Source organism: Gopherus flavomarginatus, chromosome 9 (assembly GCF_025201925.1).
Source record: "Gopherus flavomarginatus isolate rGopFla2 chromosome 9, rGopFla2.mat.asm, whole genome shotgun sequence".
Taxonomy (NCBI): domain Eukaryota; kingdom Metazoa; phylum Chordata; order Testudines; family Testudinidae; genus Gopherus; species Gopherus flavomarginatus.
Window position 1 is genome coordinate 62,334,361 of NC_066625.1, and position 21,739 is coordinate 62,356,099.

General features: G+C 42.1%; 1 protein-coding gene across 2 annotated transcripts; it reads left to right on the forward strand.

Moving 5' to 3' along the window:
* Positions 1–19,175, forward strand: MCEE (methylmalonyl-CoA epimerase). 2 transcript variants are annotated; one of them, XM_050968003.1, is made up of 3 exons: positions 1–328; positions 11,377–11,717; positions 17,703–19,175. In XM_050968003.1, the coding sequence occupies exons 1-3, from the start codon at positions 1–3 to the stop codon at positions 17,853–17,855; spliced, it is 822 nt and encodes a 273-aa protein (XP_050823960.1). In that variant the 3' UTR covers positions 17,856–19,175. The 2 variants fall into 2 exon arrangements, with proteins under 2 accessions (XP_050823960.1, XP_050823961.1); XM_050968004.1 differs by lacking the exon at positions 1–328 and adding an exon at positions 4,287–4,369.
* Positions 19,176–21,739: the final 2,564 nt, after the last annotated feature.

Here is a 21,739-nt window from a genome sequence, read left to right on the forward strand (position 1 = left end):
ATGGGGAGAGGTCAGGAGGCGGGGCCTCAGCCACACCAGGGCTCCGGCGAGCACGTCTGCCAACCCGCTCCGGCCACCAACGCGGGCACTGGCAGAAACGTTCCGCCTCGCAAGGGTTCCGCCTCGGGATCCTTCCTCGCCACCAGCCGGGCGGCCGTGTGTGCCACAGGGTGGGGCACACTCCGGGAAGGGGAGGGGATTGCAAGGCCTGGGCACTCGTTCACGCCAGCAAATTCCTGGCCCCACGGGAGCAGCTTCCAAAATAGCTTTCAAATTATCACGGAGAGTCTCTGGGTGCCCATGGAAACCGCACTGCCCCCTGCACCACGTGAGTCACACGTCCTCGCCCTAACCCCTCCCCCACGGCCCTTCTCGCGCACAAGGCGGCTGCGTTGCCCCTGTCAATGTCATAGCAGCCTAGCTCCCACCCCAGACTCCCAGCATGCTTGAAGCTGTGGCTGCAGTACATGGCCATGCTAGGGAAGGAGGGAGTCCGAGAAAGGCCCCAAAAGGAGGCTGTTCAAACTTACAGACTTGGTGTTATTGGCCAGTCACCTAGCATAGAGGCTACAAGGTTTTTCTCATATAATTTGAAAATGGTAGGAGGGTCTTTTTCTCCATAGGCAAAGAGAAACCCAGGGAATCACTGATGGCTTGTTCCCCCAAATAAGTCCTGTGTCTGTAGGTGACCAAGACCCATCCCTCTGCCACCTCCTTTCGTCTCTGGTCTATTCTCTGCCTTCATAGGATGACTTGCTTTTGAGAGTAAAACGACACCAAGCAGAGAGTTAAAGGGGGAGGATCTGATGAAAGATTGGGAGTGTAGCTAGGAGTGTTTTGACAGCTCTCTCAATCACATCCTCTCTCCCCATACCTGTCACCCTGCCACCTATGCTCTCATGCATTAACTCAGTCTCTTACACATCCACTACATCCCCTAATCTTTCAAGCTCACCTTCCCCTGTCTTCTACTGTCACTCATCTCTGATCTTCCTCCTTTCGATAGATACCCATTGGATACCCATTCCCATTATTGCAACCCCCTGCTTACAACAACCCCCAGACACTCCCATTTTGTATTTCCAATTACCCCCTCTTTAAATTCTCCAACTTCCTACCATTTCCTTCCCCCTCTCCAAACTCTTCTCCCCAGGAATCCCACTCCTCCACTTCCACATACATGTATGCTTATCCAGAATTCACCCAAAACCCACCTTTGCATGGAATTCTCCCCCTCCCCATTCCTCCACAAGCCCCTGACCTCCACTCACTATATAAAGCTTCAGAAATCCTTTTTGTTTAACTTGGAGATAGCAAATAATTGTTCATCCTAAGACTACAGTTCTCTTTTCCTCCCCCCTCCCAGACCCCAAGAACCTGCAATGGCAAGACAATCTCAGATATTCCCAAAGGACAAATCAATCACAAGGCCAGTTAGCAATTAACAAATTCTCAGTAAGCAATATGCCAGCTATAGTTACTTTTGGAAGAGGCATTATAACTTGCTTGCAGTCTAGAAAACCATGTAGGTTTTTTATCCAGTTATTTTGACAATTGTATTAATTCTATTCAGACAAACCTATTATTTTTTATTCATTTAATTTAATAAGCTGAGTGTAGATGGTGGGGACAGAAATCGTGACTGTGGATTTTAGTGTCACTATAATGTACTTTTATATATTTATGTAGTATATAATAATATATGGGACATTGTTACTATAACAATTTTAATACTATACCTTTCTTTTAACTATTCCCTTGCCTGATCCCTCCACTAAAGTAAAACTTGCCTCCTCTCTGTCCTTTCCCATAGTCTCACCACTAGTTGTGTAAGAGCCTTCTGTACAGCTCCCACCTTCTGGAGCAGTTGTCCAAGTAGACCTCTCCATCATTGAAACCCTACCTCTTTTTAAACCTTCTTTTAAACAAAATATTTCCCCCTCTCAGTCTACACCTCTTGAATGGAATCTTTTTATTTACCATACAATATCTTTCTATCAACATTCCCCGGATTTTACATTGTATGCTGCCTGCACATGGGTAGATCCAGTGAGGATTTGCACAGCCTCAGGGACCTGCCCTAAAAAGGGAATTGCAGGATTGAGACCTAATTTTGCAAAGTGTTTTAAGGATACACCTTGTTTGGAAAGCACTATATAAAAATAAGTTCTGATCCTCAATCATTTGCTAGAATGACTAATCCCATTAAGTGGGAGTACTTAGGAGAATAGCAGGCCCTAAATGGTATATTGTATAATTGTTGTTTTGTTCTTGTTTTCTCCCCCTTGGGTGATGTTAGTACTACCCTAGATTTGGATAGTTATTAGCACTGAACACAATTGCTAAATATAGTAACTGTGCAGTCATTTTACTATGCAGTTTTGTCTCTGTGACCTAGATTCTAGGTTTTTTTTTAAACATACATTTTCAGCAGACATTGAGAACATATTAACAGAACGGATGTATTAGCATGGATTAATGTTTTTCTTTCTAACACATTACATGATAATTTCCTTCAAGATTATTACCCAAGGTCAAACTATGCACTAGGCCAGTAGCTTCTGCAGCAGTTGGGCAGTGGTGTGGGAAGGGAGGAATTCACCTACCTCCCAGGTTGCAATTTGCAAAGCCGCTTTCCAACTGTTATTCTCTGGGGTTACAGTAACCTTGTCTGCTGAGTGGTTCTTCCCATTCTGCGGAGTTTTGGCAGGTAGATCTACATAGTAATGGATTTATTGGTCTCATTGGGGTATGGCTACACTTGCAATTCAAAGCGCTGCCGCGGCAGCACTTTGAAGTTTCGAGTGTGGTCGCAGTGCTGCACGTACTCCACATCCTCTACGGGTGTAGTTTGCAGCGCTGGGAGCCGCGCTCCCAGCGCTGCGGCACTGTTTACACTGAGGCTTTACAGCGCTGTATCTTGCAGCGCTAAGGGGTTTTTTTTTTTCACACCCCTGAGAGCAAAAGTTGCAGCTGTAAAGAGCCAGTGTAGCCATGGCCCCAGCTATTGCCACAGTCCACCTCTTAAAACCTCCTCTGTGGGCTGGGATGAAGAGAACCTCCACCTCCAGTCATGAGGCTGAGCTTTACAGTGCTCAGAATGTTCATATATGGTGTGTACTCTCCACATACACTCAATTCCACTCAGAGCCTTCCACACTCTCATAGAGGGAGAGGGGAGAGAGAGAGATTCCTATTCGATGAAAGCTATTACCCAGTTTTGGGAGTCTTCAAGGTTGTTTCAGTTAGGAGAAGAAATTGGTGGTGGAGTCAGGTATGATATCTTTTTGCTACAATCCTGTTTATCTACAATGAATTATAAAATCCTGTTTCCATGAACACAGTAGGACTCAAACAACAGAAGATTATTTGGTCACAGTTCCCAGCCTCTTTCTACAGCATTTTACCCAAAAGCGCTCTCTCATCTTTTTTCTGAGGCTCCTACTACTGGGGCTTCTTTTGCTGTGCCGGGGCTTCTTTAATCTTTCCTTGTCTCAGGCCTGGTCCACACTACAGCGTTAAATCGATTTAAACAGCGTTAAATCGATTTAACGCTGTACCCGTCCACACTACAAGGCACTTTAAATCGATTTTAAGGGCTCTTAAAATCGATTTCTGTACTCCTCCCCAATGAGAGGAGTAACCCTAAAATCGATATTACTATATCGATTTAGGCTTAGCGTGGAAGGAAATCGAAGTTATTGGTCTCATTCTTTTACTGAGCTCCCCAGAGTGCACCGCTCCGGAAATCAATGGTAGCCTAGGACCATGGATGCACACCACCGAATTAATGTGCCCTAGTGTGGACGCGTAAAATCGATTTTATAAAACCAGTTTTATAAAACCGGTTTTAATAATTTCGATTTTATGCTGTAGTGTAGACGTGGCCTCAGATGCTTCTCTCACATAGTTCCTGACTCCAGGGCTAGGCCTTTAAGGAAAAACCATTATTGCAAAAACCTCACAATAAAATCACAAGCGTTGGTGACACTGGTTTTCATTGCCCTAGCGTGGTTTCCAGGAGAAAGTTTCTCCACAAAATGAAAAATCAGCATGTTTCAAGCTATTAAACATTTTATGTTGGAGCAAACAACAGAATCGCTTCTCCACCGGGTCCCTGGTGGTGCTGCTCACAGGCAGAGACTGATTTCCTCTTGCAGAACTGGGCTTGTGCCGCAGTGCTCGGCCCCTCCCGAAGCCCTAGGAGAGCAGCTCCCTGCAGTGGCAGAAGCAGGGGCTGCCCCGCTCAGCGCACAGCCTGGCCCCTCCTGCCTTTGCCGACTGTGCTCGCGGGAAGAGGCTCTCGATAAAGTGAGATTTGAATAGCCAGGAGTCAAGATGGCAGCCTGCGTGGGGAAAGTGGCAGCAGGTAGACGCTGAGCGGTGCAGAGGGAACGGGAGGGGGGGTCTGCACGCGCCCGGGCTTAGCCTCTCCGGGAGTCGGCCCCGCCTTGTCCCGTTCCCAGCAGAGAGCCCTAAAGCGCGAGCACGTTCAGTAGCCCAGCTGCGTCCTCTCAAGGGGCCGGTTCGCAGCCCCTGCCCTGAATAAGGGGGGCAGGTGGGGGGAGAGTTCATGGCAGGGGAATTGCATTTGCTAAATATAGGGGTAAAAACAGGATATACAAAGTACACCTGCCAGAGGAACAGTGTGTACTGACAACGTAGAGGGCTTGGAAGGAGAATTGCACTTGGCAAAGATATTTAGGGGAAAGGTGCAGATTACACATGCTGAGTAGGTGAGTGCAAATGGGTGGTTGTTCATGCTAAGTGGCTTCTCGGTAGTGACTCAGTGGATGGGACATGGGACTTTGCTAAGAATCCTGGCTTGTTTTTTTTTTTGACTCTGACATAGATTTGTGTGATGTTTGGCAAGTCACTTAGCTTCTGTGACTCAGTTTCCCTTTCTGTAAAATAGTTGTAGCCTTGTGAAAGCTATTGATATTGACAGATGAGAAATTATTATTTTAATTCATTGTGAGAAGTCGTGAAATTGTGTGTGACAAGTATTTATTTAGTGTGTGATCCTAATAATTCAAACTGCTGGGCTGTGGAGTATTGCAGTTTTAGATTCTGATCCTTTAAGCTGCTCTGCGTGGTCAGATCTCTGCATAGAGCCCTCTTGTCTTTAATAGGTGTACAGTGTTTTCCCCAGGAATTGAAATTAGGGAGGGTGTTTGATTTTACACAAGGGGTCAGGACTAATGAGGGGTGAGACCGTGAGGGTGAAGGTGGGGTGTATGGCACCATAGTAAAAACTGAAAAATGTTTAATGACTTTTTTATTAGATTTGACTCATGTTTTAATATCATCACACATTAAAGTTGGCTACTCAGGCTTTCTATGAAGCACGACATCTACATCCTTCTTGGTTTCTCGTTATAATTTTGCACAACTCTGTTAATGAACTTCTTGAATGCAATGCGTTCATCTTTGGTGGCCTCTTGTGGGTCCAGTACTTCCATTCCTTCAATTGGTATGCTCATTAGTTCATTCCCATGATCAGGCAAAAGTCAATGTCATTAAGAACACAAAATTCTATTCAATGATGAAGAAGAATGTTCAATTGTAGCTGTTGTGACTGGGAGTAGCAAGAGATGAATTCCCACTTCTTTCATTCCGGGAAACATAGCATAAAGATCGGGTTGAGCCACTAGTGATGATAAAAAAGAAGGTGAAGTCAAATCTTCATTCGTCGTATGATATCCCACTCTGTGTTCAAACTCTCTATTCCAGTGGTCCCCAACGCGGTGCCCATGGGTGCCATGGCGCCCGCAGGGGCATCTTAATGCGCCCACGTCCTGGCCCCCGGGAGAGCACCCACCGGCATTTCAGTGGCGACACCTCTCGCTGACGCCACTTGTCGCTGACAAGTGATGTCATCAAGAGGCATCGCCCCTGAATTTTGGCGGCAACACCTCTCGATGACGTCGCTTGTTGACAGCAAGCAGTGTCATCCAGAGGTGTCGCCGCTGAAATTCGGCGGCATTTCGGTGGGTGCTCCACTTCTGCAGTGGTCCTTCGGCTGCCACCCACCAGCCAAAAAGATTAGGGACCACTGCTCTATTCTGTCCTGAGCACATGGCAGCCCCATTGCTGGTCGTGCCTCCATTCACTCAACTGTCAGTGTTTAATAGGACAGAGTTCTGTAAAATCTACGTAGAGGTTGAGCAGAATCTAGAAGTTGCTTTTGTAGATTTTTAAGAATGAAGTCTGTATTTTTTCCAGTTGTCTTAACAAACACTTCTTGTCCTCTTCACTTAAGGATTCAATATAAATGCCTTCATTAGTCAACTTCTGGACTGAAGTCTTTGCTTCTTCCAGTACTTTTTCAATGGGTAGCTCTCTGATTCAAATGTAGCTTCTATTGCTATACAAAGATCTACTACTGTTGAAGCAGATGCCTGGATGGCATTGTTTAATGACCCAAGTGGTTTCAACAGTAGACTTACAAGAGAGAAAATGGCAATAGTCTTCTCTGAACGTAGTAGCAAAAGTAATCCACCAGCCTCACTACTTAGGCTCATCCCATCATGATAGATACTTTCCAAAGTCAGTAATAATGGCTGGAGTAATTTTAAGACAATAGCCAAGGATAGCTCATGAGAAAGCCAGAGGGTTTTCCCAGGTTGGACTAATTTGAACTTCAGTCCCAGTGTATCTTCTATATTTTCCAAGATATTCAGTCTTTTTGGACTCTTGCTGAAAAAAAGAATAATAATAAAGACATTAAATTTATCGGGCTTTTTTTTTTTTAAAATGTCTTTAGAAGTGTCTGCAGCTTGTACTAACAGTAGTTGGAGTAGATGGCCTCTGCAGTGTGTACAGGAGAGATTAGGGTTACACTTTTCTCTGAGCAAAGCTTGTACTCCACCATGTCTTCCAGGGAGTACAGAAATACTTGTCACACACAATTTCACGACTTCTCACAATGAATTAAAATAATAATTTCTCATCTGTCAATATCAATAGCTTTCACAAGGCTACACTGGCCATCACATACAGTCCCCAGCTAAAACCTCTCCAACACATCATCAGGGACCTACAACCCATCCTGGACAATGATCCCACACTTTCACAGGCCTTGGGTGGCAGGCCAGTCCTCGCCCACAGGCAACCTGCCAACCTGAAACATATTCTCACCAGTAACTGCACACTGCACCATAGTAACTCTAGCTCAGGAACCAATCCATGCAACAAACCTCGATGCCAACTCTGCCCACATACCTACACCAGCGACACCATCACAGGACCTAACCAGATCAGCCACACTATCATTGGTTCATTCATCTGCACGTCCACCAATGTAATATACGCCATCATATGCCAGCAATGCCCCTCTTCTATGTACATCGGCCAAACTGGACATTCGCTATGGAGAAGGATAAACGGACACAAATCAGATATTAGGAATGGCAATATACAAAAACCTGTAGGAGAACACTTCAACCTCCCTGGCCACACTATAGCAGACCTTAAGGTGGCCATCCTGCAGCAAAAAAACTTCAGGACCAGACTTCAAAGAGAAACTGCTGAGCTTCAGTTCATCTGCAAATTTGACACCATCAGCTCAGGATTAAACAGACTGTGAATGGCTTGCCAGTTACAGAACCAGTTTCTCCTCCCTTGGTTTTCACACCTCAACTGCTAGAACAGGGCCTCATCCTCCCTGATTGAACTACCTCATTATCTCTAGCTTGCCTGCATATATATACCTGCCCCTGGAAATTTCCACTACATGCATCTGACGAAGTGGGTATTCACCCACGAAAGCTCATGCTCCAAAACGTCTGTTAGTCTATAAGGTGCCACAGGACTCTTTGCTGCTTTCCAGCTTTAGAGCATTTCACTAACTTTTTATCTTCCAACAGGCCTGTGATATAGGAAGTATAAGTCCATTATACAAATGTGAAACCTGAGAAAGAAAGAGGCAAAATGCAGGGGTGGCTCTAGGCACCAGCAAAGCAAGCAGCTGCTTGAGACAGCCCATTTGTAGGGGGCGGAAGCTGGCAGGGATCCAGCCTGGGAGCTGAGAACCAACAGGGGGCCCTGGGAGCTGTAGCTCCTTGGTTAACTCCCTGCCTATAGAGCAGGGGTCGGCAACCTTTCAGAAGTGGTGTGCTGAGTCTTCATTTATTCAGAGGGCTGGGGTGGGGTTCAGGGATGAGGGCTGGGGTGTGTGGGGGGGTGTAGGGCAGAAGGCTGGGTGTGTGGGGGGTCAAGGGTTAGGGCAGAGGGCTGGGGGTGGGTGTGGGGGGTGCATGGCAGAAGGCTGAGTGTGTGGGAGGGTGAGGGCAGAGGGATGGGGCTGTGGGGATGCAGAGCAGAAGGCTGGGTGTGTGTTGGGGTGGGCGGGGTTCAGGGCAGAGGGCTGGGGGGTTGGAGGGTGCAGGGCAGAAGGCTGTGTGTGTGAGGGGGTTCAAGGGTCAGGGCAGAGGACTGAGGGCTATGGGGGCTGCAGGGCAGAAAGCTGAGTACGTGTGTGGGGTCAGGGCAGAGGACTGGAGTGTGTTGGGGGTGCAGGGCAGAAGGCTGGGGTGTGGGGGGGTTCAAGGATCAGGGCTGGGGGGTATGAGGGCTGCAGGGCAGAAAGCTGAGTGTGTGGGGAGGGTCAGGGCAGAAGGCTGGGGGTGTGTGGGGGTTCAAGGGTCAGGGCAGAGGGCTGGGGGGTGGGGGTTTAAGGGTCAGGGCAGAGGGCTGGGGGGTATGGGAGCTGCAGGACAGAAAGCTGAGTGTGTGGGGAGGGTCAGGGCAGAAGGCTGGGGGTGTGTGGGGGTTCAAGGGTCAGGGCAGAGGGCTGGGGGTGTGTGGGGGTTCAAGGGTCAGGGCAGAGGGCTGGAGGGTATGGGAGCTGCAGGGCAGAAAGCTGAGTGTGTGGGGAGGGTCAGGGCAGAAGGCTGGGGGTGTGGGGGGGTTCAAGGGTCAGGGCAGAGGACTGGGGAGTATGGGAGCTGTGGGACAGAATGCTGAGTGTGTGGGGAGGGTCAGGGCAGAAGGCTGGGAGGCGTGGGGGGTTTAGAATAGAAGACAGTGTGTGGGGGCAGAGGGCTAGGGTGCTCAGCCCATAGGGGTGCTCTCAGCCCCCTGCCCTGAGTGGCTCATGACAGGGGGCTGGAAGAGATATGCCTGTTCCACCCCCTTCCCCAAGGCTACCTCCCTGCCATTCTCTGTCTCCTCTAGGGAACCACCTGCACACTGTTGCTCTTCCCCCCACCCCCGCGAAAGGGCCATCAGCTGATTGGTGCAGGGAAGGAGGGGGGCGGGGCAGGAAAGCACGACTCTGGGGGAAGAAGTGGGGGAGAGGGAAGCTTGGTTGCCGCAGAACCTAGCTTCTGCCTCCTACCCCCACAGGGGAGAGCGGTAGGCGATGGGGGCTGAGTAGGGCTGGGGGCCAGGACTGCAGCAGGCGGCTGCGTGCTGCTCAAAAGCAGCTCGCATGCCATGTTTGGCATGCGTGCTGCGGGTTGCCGATCCCCACTACAGAGCCAGCCCTGGAGCAGGGAAAGAACTACATTTCCCACCATTCCCTTGGCCACTATCAACAGGAAAGGGAGTGGGAGGGAGTATGGTAGCTGAAACCTCCTGCTGCATCTTGCTGTGAATGGAGAGCTCACTGCTAGAGCTGGCTGTCACTGTGAATGGGGAAGTGTGCTCAAGGAGTAGAAGGCTTTGGCCCAGATATCCCCTTCAGAAGACATCCCCAGACTGGATTAGGGATACTGGTGTGACTCACCTTGCAGCCCCCAAAGAAGGAATTGGGTGGACTAAATGGACAGTGCCCCTCTCTGTCTGAAGCCTAGCAAGGGAGGTATGTGGATCCCACTAGAATTTAAAATGAAAAGTAAGGGAGGGGAGGCTCTCGACCTGGGCAGCGTTAGATACAGTACCAGGCACGTAGGAGGATTTCCACTTCTGAGCCGTGGAAGCAGAAATTGACTTTTCCTTTCCAGATTTAGCTAATATTCAGAAAGGGAATCTAGCACCTGCCTTCCAGATTTGAACACCTCAAATTCAGGAGTGCTCAAGCTCAATTTGGGCAGCTGTTACTTCATTTCTCCCAAATCAAATATACTGATCCACAGTAATTTGCTGTAGAAAAAGTAGGATAAAATTGAGCAAGAAATGCTTCCCAGTGGTTTTTAGGACTGGAATTGCTATTTTCAATAGCCATTGCCTTTTTTTAGTTTTATTTATTTAAAAGGAAGACAGTGATATTGCATTGGCAAATTCCCCATAGAAACAAAGAGTGGAACAAAAGAATAATAAAGGCACCTCAACTTTTCCTCATTTATGGAGGACAGTCTTGTAATATGCATCCAGATATCCTCCAATCACACAAGCTGAAAATTGTTCCACTTTACTGCAGTTCTGTAACCATATGGGAACCAATCCTGTCTGTGTTCTGTGCACATCCAAAATTCCTGCTGAATGACCCGCCCTTGGATCAAGTTACCAGTGACCCAAGGCTGGGGTAGCAGGGGGTGCAGGTGGAGGGGGCAGAGCCCAGGGCTGGAGCAGCAGGGGGTATGTGGGTGGGAGGGCAATGGTGGGGGGCGAAAGGGGGAGCCCAGAGCTGGGGCAGCACGGGGTGTGTGAGGGGGGAGAGCTCAGGGCTGGGGTGCGGGTGAGGGGGAGAGCCCAGGGCTGGGACAGCGGGTGGGAGCCAAAAATTTTTTTTCTTGGGGTGGCGAAAAACCTAGAGCCAACCCTGGCAAAATGATCTACCCAACATCACAGAAGGATGGAATAGCAGAGATGGAATAAAACTTGGGAGTTACTGGCTCCCACTCTTGTGGCTTAACACTTGATCACATCTCCCTCCACTCGGAGGCAACTAAGACTCTTCACCTTTCTATAGGTATTTGGGGTTTAGGAATAAATATATTAGTTCTTTATTATGTTTAGACAGGTTTTTTACATCCTCATTTCTACTTCCATTTCTATTTTATTAAATGTGAAGCTCTGAATAATACAGAAATAATGTACAGGTTAGTGGTGTGTAGCTGGCCTTTAAATTCTATAAACTTGTGCATATAATTATGAAAATCTTATACTAAGCTCAACTGAAGCTTAAAATTAACTTTTTTTAAATCCCTATTGTTGTTTGTAATGGACACATCTGAGCATTCATGCTATAAATTCTTCATTTACCTCCTCTGAATTAATTTAATTTTCAGAACAAAAAAAACTATTGAACTGACAGCAGTAGAAGAGGAAACGCTTCTCTGCTATCTTATTATCTCTGTCTTTAGCACACTGGTGAAACATAATTCATAAATGTAAGGACACAGGAGTTATGTAGGGTTCATTAAAAGGGGAAAGGATGTGCACTAATTTTTTTTTCCGAAAGGATTATGACGATGTCATTCAATTTTACAGGGTTCCTTAACAGATTGAAAACTACAGCATCCACAGTACAGACTTTATCAATGTCTCGCACTTTGACTCAAAAAGTTCCATGCTCTTTGTGGAAACTGGGGCGACTCAATCATGTAGCAATTGCGGTACCTAATTTGGAGAAGGCCCAGTCTTTTTACAAGAGTGTTTTAGGAGCCCAAGTGAGTGAGACAGTTCCTCTTCCTGAACATGGCGTCTACACTGTTTTTGTGGAGCTGGGAAACACAAAGCTAGAACTGCTGCACCCTCTGGGAGAAAAAAGTCCAATTGCAGGCTTTCTGCAAAAAAACAAGGCTGGAGGAATGCATCATATCTGCATTGAGGTATAATACACTCATACGTTCTATTATATATGTTTTAAAAATCTTTATCTTGTTAAAGGGCTTCATACTTTCTAATAGAGTCAACCTGAATAAAAACCCACATTGGTTATGCTGAGTCAATATCATTTGGGAAATTCTCCTGAAGACCAGCAAATAAAAAGTGAAGTTGCAGTATGAAATTCAGGCCAATTTCACATTGTCATTATACAAGCAGCTTTATTTTCTTTTTAATCTGCCCAAACTGAATTTGGCATTTGTAGTGTGCGAACTGAAAGAAATGAGGACAAACTCATGGAATGTAGCAATGTCCTGCTAAGGTCACTAGGCAGGTGGCAATTTCAGGATGTTCAAAATACATGCACTGGAAAAACCTGTGTGTGTCAGTTTTTATATATCACTTATAATGGGGTGCACAGGTGTAAATTAGGGCATAATCAAAGACAGTGGGGTTTTACCAGAGTTCCTGCATTTGATATTTAGTTGAAAATTCAATATGCATGTCAGAAAAGAATCCCGAGAAAACACGCAGAGCTGTGTTGGTTCTCAGAGATGAGAGTAGTAACATCTTTTTTCTGGTAATATGAGATGAATCTGGATATTCACAGGGAGTAGAACTACTGAGCAAGGTGGTGGTGGTTTGTTTTTTTTTACAATTACTTTTCAGAATAGAATCAAAGTTAAAAATTATCACAATATACACATAGTTGTGTTGCATATTGTATATGGTCCTCATATACTTTATAGGGCCCCGTCTCATAAACACACATACGTATCTTTAATCAATTGAGTAGTCCTGTTGAACTTAATAGGACTACTCACATGAATAAAGTTAAATTGATTGCCAGATTGTGTCCATAAACCTTAAGTATAGTAAATTACATACTTACAAAGAAAAACAGAAAATTCTTCACATGCATAACATATCCAAGTTTCCCCCCTAAATTAATCCTCCTTATTTTCAAAGTAGAGACTGTCAGTATAGATAGGTTTCAGAGTAGCAGCCGTGTTACTCTGTGTCTGCAAAAAGAACAGGAGTACTTGTGGCACCTTAGAGACTAACAAATTTATTTCAGCATGAGCTTTCGTGAACTACAGTTCACTTCTTCGGATGCATAGAATGGAACACACAAAAAGGAGATATTTATACATACAGAGAACATGAAAAGGTGGAAGTATGCATACCAACAGGAAGAGTCTAATCAATTGAGATGAGCTATCATCAGCAGGAGAAAAAAATTTTTTTGAAGTGATAATTGAGATGACCCATAGAAGGTGTGAGGAGAACATAAGAAAATAGATTCAATTAGTGTAATAACCCAACCATTCCCAGACTTTGTTTAAACCTAAGTTAATTGTATCTAATTTGCATATTAATTAGAATTCAGCAGTCTCTCTTTGGAGTCTGTTTTTGAAGTTTTTTTTGTTGCAAAATTGCCACCTTTAAGTCTGTCACTGCGTGGTTAGAGAGGTTGAAGTGTTCTCCCACTGGTTTTTGAATGTTGTGATTCCTGATGTCAGATTTGTGTCCATTTATTCTTTTGCGTAGAGACTGTCCGGTTTGGGCAATGTACATGGCAGAGGGGCATTGCTGGCACATGATGGTATATATCACGTTCGTAGATGTGCAGGTGAACGAGCCCCTGATGGTGTGACTGATGTGATTAGGTCCTATGATGGTGTCACTTGAATAGATATGTGGACAGAGCTAGCATCGGGCTTTGTTGCAAGGATAGGTTCCTGGGTTAGTGTTTATGTTGTAAGGTGCCATAAGTACTCCTACTATAGATAGGCCAGTCACCGTATAACACTGCTCAAATGACATGTAGAGTAGTTGGTATCACAAACCTACCAGCTCACATTATTCTTACAGAAAATGTATAAAAAAATCAGCAGTGTAATACAAAATTATAAAAATTGGACAGGACAGCTCTCAAGATGTCAGATTAAATCTTTCTCATAAGGGTGTAAATATCACTTACTTAAATCCATCCTAACCTTTTATTTTTATTTATTTATTTTTTTTTGCCTGGGATTATAGGAATCTTCAGCTTTAGACATTATGGAGACAGTTAATGCCATTAATACCTAATATTGTGATAACTATTTTACCTGAAACTGAAAGACACCTTCATGCTTTTAAAGCCTTTTATCTGTGTTAAAGTCTGTAAATTGATACTTTGTGTATTAATTTCCTATTTTCTTTATCATAACTGAAATATTATAATTGCCCTGAATATTTATTATTTAATATTAAAACTTCAGGATGTATTCTCCACTGAACAAGAAAATAATCTTGAAGGCAGTAGATTGATATTAACAAGTAAGATTCAAAAATAGTATTGAGTGTTTAGATGGAAACTCCCCAATTTTCAGTTGCTATGGAAATTTGTCATTGACTATGGAACAGATGCAAGTGAAGATTAAAACAAAAAGCCTTAATTAATTCAGATGTTCTTACATATGAATTGAAAACTTGTCATATATAGAAAAAAGGCTACAATTGGCTGTTTATGAGACAGGGAAAACAAACTCCCACATTTGACTATCTGGAATAGTAGAAGGACTATAGGTCAGCATTGAGTTGACAGGCTAGGGGAAAATCTTGCTCATTAATAGTTGCATTTATATCGGTCTTTCACAGAAGGAACTCAAAACATTTCACAAACATAAAGAAGGTATTCCCATTTGTAAAGGCATTAAATGAATCATAGTGAGTTTAAATTAGTTGTTCTAGGCTAGATAGTAAGTCAGTGGTAGAGGAGGGAATGGAACACAAGTCCCCTGGGAATGGCTACCAGTCTCCTGCTTTAACTCCTTCAAAGGCTGAACGTTTTATATTGGCAATTATAGATTCTGTTTGTGATTCAGGCTAGCACAGAGTTCCTGGGCTGAATTTGTTCTATTCGCATGGCTCAATAGTTTAGAACCCTGGTAAAGCATTAAATCATATTAGTCTATTTCTGCAGTAATAAGAAGTTACTTTAAATAAATCCTTTTAATTAATGACTTACACAGGAAAAAAAAAAACAGAACCAACAAGACAAAAGGTGGAGGGGGGCAATGATTTGCCCATATATGGCAGTGTATAATTATGCAGAATGCTGTTTAAGCATATTGAATTTTATTACAAGTGATGATATAGTGTATCATTCATGATTGTGGGGAAAAATGGGACAAAAAGCATGCTTTTATTAGTTCTTTTCCAGGTTGTTCATTGATTGTCCTTTTGAATGAGGCATTTTTGCTGCATTAAATTATGATCTATCGTTTCCAGAAAAATACAGTTCCTTTTCAAGAAATGTAGACCTTTCCCCACAGGAGTAAATTTCTGCCTATGGCTGTGTTTCAAGGAGGGATGACTGCTCCCCTTCCATTTCCCAAACAACGAGGAGGAGGGAGGGGAACATATAAGTCCTTATCCTGTAAACACTAAGGCTTGGTCTACGCTAGGAAATGTGGTCAGTATAACTACATCACTCAGGGGTGTGAATTCTCCTGTCAACCTGGCTACTGCCTCTCGGGGAGGTGGAGTATCAATGCTGACAGGAAAAGCTCTTCCATGGACATAAGTGGTGTCTTCACAGAAATGCAACAGCAGCACAGCTGTGTTGCTGCAATGTTTTAGGTGTAGGCTTAATTTTACTACTGTGACAGTGACTAGTCCTCTTGAAATCAAATTTAAGCACACATATATAGTGGATAATAAATTAGATAAATAAATTAGAGAAATTCAGTAGATCAGAATGTTTTGTATTTCTTGTAACTACTGTGTCTATTTGCAGTTCAAGAAATTGAATTAGTCTTTTATTTTAATCTACTCAAATTGCTGTTAAGCTATAGCTGTAGTGCTGTTAGAAGAATGTAGAAGACTACAGCAGAACTCAGGAAGTGGAGGTGGGGAAGACAGGATTAATATGTGGTAAGGGCTGTTTAAAAAACAAACAAACTGCTAAGTAATAGAAATAGCAACACTACTTAATTACAGGTACAAACAGAGGAACAAACTAGGAATCTTTAAAATGACTAGGGGGAAAGATAGCTCAGTGGTTTGAGGATTGGCCTGCTAAACCCAGGGTTGCGAATTCAATCCTTGAGGGGGCTATTTAGGGATTTGGGGCAAAAATCTGTCTGTGGATTGGTTCTGCTTTGAGCAGGGGGTTGGCCTAGATGATCTTCTGAGGTCCCTTCCAACCCTGATATTCTATATCTACTTAGGAGCTGGAGTATTGTTTGTTTCAAAGATACTTCAAGAAGCATTCTGTTAGCAAAACTGATGGTATTCCATGTAGAGCTCTGTTCAGCAAGAGAGCTGTGACCTTTCATAGTGCAGAATTTACCAAAGATGACTGTCAAAGGATGGCATACTGTTAAGTCTGAAAAATACAAGAAATGTGGCACTCAGTCAGCCTTTGCTGGGAAATGTAAAAATACTATGTTAAAAAGAAATGTATATTTTCAGATGTAACAGGTCAAGTGAGCTAAGATCCACAAAATCCAGTGGTCAGAGTTTAAATTAAATGGATGAGAAGGGGCTCTTGGCAGCTAGAATTTTGCAAGAATTTTGCAAGAGAGTCTTTCGGTGCTAAAATTTCTCTAAACAAATTCAAAAGAATTCAGATAAAAGCATCAAAAAAGGCTTCCAACAGCTCTAGGGCTTCCATTGGGATGGTGTGGTTCCTGTGTAAGGCCAAATGACAATGAACAGCTCTAGTCTATCCTAGAAAAATGACCCATTGTAGTAGGGTTTAAAATAATTTGCTACTGGCAAAGAATGGTGAGAACACTTTAACACCAGTTACAGAAAGGATATTGGACACCTGGTGGAACAGGAGAGGAACCTGTCCTTGATATTTTCCTAATGGAGGTGCACCTAGAGACTCTCACAAGTCACTCTCATTATTATCCCTTGGGATGCAGTACTTCACTCCAGCTGAGCCCAGCCACATTTCTCCTTCTGGCTGGTTTAGCTCGCTATCTCTGCAGGAAGTGCAGGCAGCTGTGATGATTTCTCTACGAACCTCAAGGGGTTACTACCCCTCACAGAATGTATTACACTTGCTAATTTAGAGACCCCTTAATTACATTTTTTAAAAAGCAAACTGGTAACAGTATGTGGTTATGACTGCAGTGACTTCGGAATTTTTAAAAACAAATCTCAGTTGAAAAGGATTAGGATTTAGTGCAAATGCAGAGGAAGTAGAATTCAATTATATAAAGTTTATGTTTTCACAATTACATCTTTTAAGCTTATCCATTTAGCTATGTCCAGGCACCTCAGTCTTGAAAACCAGCACTCCTGTTATTCTAGTGCCAGGATTTTATTAACTGGTAGTTGTGCTAAACTAAAAGTTAATTTTGTTCTTCCAACAAGTATGCATTAGAGATCTGGGTGAATCAAAGTCTCACTTTATATTAGCACATCCAAAATAACAACCATTTGGCACAACTTAAGGATTAGTCCATGTTAAATACTGTTATTAGGTTGCTCTGAAATTATATGTGTGGCGCTACTTTTGCTATGAAGTACAATTGCCCAGTAAGAAAATGGACCACAGTCCGGTGTGTATTATCCTCTACTATTCTTGGTAGTTCGGGAGACCAGTTTATACCAAACCTAACTCTGGTAAGATCAAGATGAACCTAAGTGAATGGTACATAACCCCAGGAAATAATGAGTCAAGATCCCATCTTCAATTAGACAGGAAAACATTCTTTGGTTAATAATATTCTAAAGCTATACAATCTACTATTTAGGAACAATGTGGAGTTTATAGCTACTGATTTTGATTATTTATGAATTTTGCATTATAAAGTAACTAAAAGGTTGATGCATTATAAGGGTGAATCTCTTAACGTAGCATTTTTGGTTTTTAGAATTATGTAATGCTTTATCTTTATTATGGCACTACACTATTGTTCCTAATGTAAAATTTGTGAATCATACGCTTTAATGTTCCACATTGTATACATGTTTATTTTTATAAGGTTGATGATCTAAAAGCAGCTATGACAGAACTGAAGGAAAAGAAGATCCAAATATTGAGCGAAGAGCCCAAAATAGGGGCGCATGGCAAGCCAGTGATTTTTCTCCACCCTAAAGATTGTGATGGCGTCCTTGTAGAACTTGAGCAAGCCTGAGCTGTAATTCTGAAAGATGAAACTATGAACTAATTGCAAACCTAATGAGATGGTGTTGGAATGTGTATTATGCCTTGCACCGTGTAAAAGTCATTGTACTTGATTCTTTCTTGTTGATTAAATGCATTACAGCTCTTAAGTTGTGAAATGTGGGGAAATAACACTACATCTAGGAGGAAGCTGAAGCACTATTAACCCTCCTCGTCATTTGGGGCTATGACTTTTGTTTTGTTGTTCAGACCTTCAAAAATAATATATTTAAATGTGTTTGGATTCCATTAGACTATGAATTCAAATAGTAACATGAGCTGAGGTACATATACAAGATATAGTCATTTATTTTGTTATATCACAGTTTGCAGCATAATTTTTATATATAGATTTCTAGGTTACCCCACATAATTTTGCTCTATATTACCCACTTCTAGATGATAAGAAGATGGCTCGGATATCCCTGTAAGAAAGAAGTCTACAAGATAACATTTTATTTTCTGTCTCCACCATTATAAGCATTATCTAAGCTTCACATTGATTGGTTCATTCAATTATAGGATCCTTGTGTTATTGTATGGATGTCTGTGATCGCTAAGCAACTGTTCTGTATCACAACAATTGCTGCCAAGAAAACTGTTGTTTCTAAATCACCATTTTATAGCTTTATGTATTTTATGTATATGAAAAAAAAATCAAGATTGACAGAGGAATAATTTGTTTATTTTAAATATACTCTGAGTACCAAATGATTATTTTGTTTTAGTTTTGTCAGCAGATATATCTCTGATTTTCAAATTTAGCCCATACTGATTTATTCTGTTTTCTTCCTAACTGATCTCAAGTGCCTGCACTGAAACTTGACTCTTTTTTGCGACATACAAAAAAAAGGCTAGTGATTAATATTTAAATTTATAGTTTGTTTTCTAATACAAAAACATTTTCAAGTGCTATCTTATTAAAATTTGTATGAATTTTTATTTTACCAAGAGATAAATAAAGCCATCTAGGTCCTGATGCTGCAAATACTAACTTTACATCTGTGAGTAATTCCACTGAAGTCAGTGAGACTACTCATGTTTGAGTGTTTGCTGGATTGGGACCATAGTTTATAAGTGGACAAATCCTGTTCACTTTATTCTCAAGAAGGCTCCTGTTCACTTTAATGAATCATATGAGTAACATAAACACCAGTTGACTCAATCTCTTCTTTTACATTTTTTTTTTGGGGAGGAGGGCATCTACAGCAGAAATAGAAATTGCATATATGAAGGCCACATCTTTAAATGTTAAATAAATAATAAAGATCATTAAAGGATTTATAAAGAATCAGATTATTCTGTATTTTATAGGATAAAACATATTTCTGAATTTTACTCTCTTAGAGTGATGGATGCAATATAGAGGAGGTGTTTCAATCTTTTAGAAAAAGTTGGTTTTTAATCCAGTTTTGATCTACACTAGTGCCCAATTATTATGGAAGTTAAATAATTTTTGCTTTATTTCCTGTTTGCTGCAATAAAAACAGATATATTATGGTGACCTGAGTCAGATTTAATCAGGACTTTGAAGATGCTGAAAGCTTGTATGGTGTTCTTCTGAAGCCAGAACCTTAATAATGCAAGAAATCAATTTTTATACATTAAAGGTGTTAACTTTGTACTCACAGTTCTATTCCTACCTGAGAACCAATTTTTACTTCAAGGAAAATGGATTGAGCCTTGTGCAGGGATATTACATCTGTTCAGTGAACTATTTATAGCAGGGGTAGGCAACCTATGGCACGGGTGCTGAAAGTGGCAAGCGAGCTGATTGTCAGTGGCACTCAACGCTGCCTCGGTCCTGGCCACTGGTCCGGAGGGCTCTGCATTTTATATAATTTTAAATGAAGCTTCTTAAACATTTTAAAAACCTTATTTACTTTACATACATCAATAGTTTAGTTATATATTATAGACTTAGAGACTTTCTAAGAACGTTAAAATGTATTACTGGCACGCAAAACCTTAAATTAGAGTGAATGAATGAAGACTCGGCACACCACTTCTGAAAGATTGCCGACCCCTGGTTTATAGAATAGTGAGATTCTGCAAGTCTAAATTTCGTTGATAACTAAGCCAGTGAAAGGTAGGTAAGTACTTAATTTTTTCTGCTGAAATTTTATTCTGCTAGTCTAGAAATCCTAGTTATTATTTTAGGTAGGGCTGCTTTTATTTTCAGATCATTTGAGGAATAAGAGGCTTTTTTTTTTCTTTCAGAATGTATCAAGAATTAAAATGTCAAGATTATAGGGTTTTTGTTGGCTAAAATTATTGGATACTTGTCTTTGAACCTGAGATTGTTGAGTTGGGCTAGGATCACAGTAATTGGAGTAGAAGGACTACCAGGTTACAATTCCTTTCTTCACCCTTTGTCCTATCTAAAGAACTTTAGTGGGTTTATATGCCCTATGTTGATTGAGGACTAGCTTGACTTTTTAGTTAGTAGGTTGACCAAGAGTGGATGAGGGTCTTGAGTGAACAGGACTTTTTCTTTTTTTTTTTTTTAATCTGATATGTTTTTCTTCATACAGTGCCTGCTGTAGCACCCCAACAGATCTTAATCAGTTTCCTAGGTACTCATGAGTACCTATCTGCCATACAGTATTTGCAGCAACAATTACCAACAAGTTCTCAACTAATTGACTTTAGAGAGGGTTCCATGGGGGGTAGGCAACTGCTGCCTTTGCTCACTGTAACTATCTCATTTTGGGTTGGGGATAAAAACTTAAATCACTGAACACTTTGTAGAAAATAGGGTTCTCACCTTACTCTGAAGAGAGCACACACTATATACATTAAAACTTATTCTCTCTTTAGAGGAACCGGACATTCAAAAATAAGCCTAAACTGATAAACTCAAATTTAGCTACTCTCACTCCACTTCTTGAAAGGACACGCGCTTGTGCAGACGCTTGGTGAAGAACCTATGACAGAGCGAGAGGGGAGAAACAGGGTGAAGAATTCAATTTGGGCTTTTGTTAGCCTGAAGAGAGGCTAGCTGTAGCAATAAATGTAAAACAAATGTAAAGGCTATCTCTTCCTCTGGATGAAAAAATAACTGAGGAGGAAAGTTGCCTGCTGTCTTACTCAATGATAAGGTAGGAGATTGTGATGCATACAAAAGCAGAATATGTTAAAAACCATCCAGCCTATTGCAAACTATTAATTAACTGGGAAAAGTGGAATCCTCTTTGTGGTGAATTTCAAAGTGCTTTCTAATGGCAAATATTTTTCTATAGCAGCCCTCACCTGGAGGAGTTTGAAGCATGCTCCATTGACCAAAGTTTCCCTGTCTCTAAACTTTACCATAGGTGATGGAATAAATTTCTATATAATCTTAAAACACTCGTCTTCTAAATTCCTCTTTCAAAGCAATGGGAGTCCCGGGTGGTTTCCACCTTGCAGGACTTCCCCTTATGTGGATGCACAAAATACTGTTGCACTCACCTCTAAACACAGGACACTTAGACATCAGGACAGATTTTCTGTTGATTCACCCACCCACCCCCTAATTTTTTGGAGCAGGATGGAACAGATGTACACAAAGGCATATAAGCCTTTGTAAATATAAAAATCATCTTGTGTTTGAAGAATTGCAATCACCCAGTGTACTTCTGGTAGATCCAGAATTAACTAGCTTTTTAGCTGGATGTGATGTTTTGATGACAGGTCAAACCTGCTTTAGTGGTGTTACCTGACTTCGCCGAATGCATTGTCAGGTTGTGGTAATAAATTATAAATTTATTATAAATTCAGTTATAAATTTACCTTTAGTCAAAATGGAATAATTTATCATACATCTAATATAATGTGTGTGAAACATGGGAATATTACATGCTGTAGAATGCATAA

Coding starts and splice junctions, on each gene's coding strand:
- MCEE (XM_050968003.1), top strand. CDS start 1: ATGGGGAGAGGTCAGGAGGCGGGGCCTCAGCCACACCAGGGCTCCGGC. Junction 329..11,376: donor CGCACTGCCCCCTGCACCAC/GTGAGTCACACG, acceptor TCAATTTTACAG/GGTTCCTTAACAGATTGAAA. Junction 11,718..17,702: donor TGCATCATATCTGCATTGAG/GTATAATACACT, acceptor TATTTTTATAAG/GTTGATGATCTAAAAGCAGC.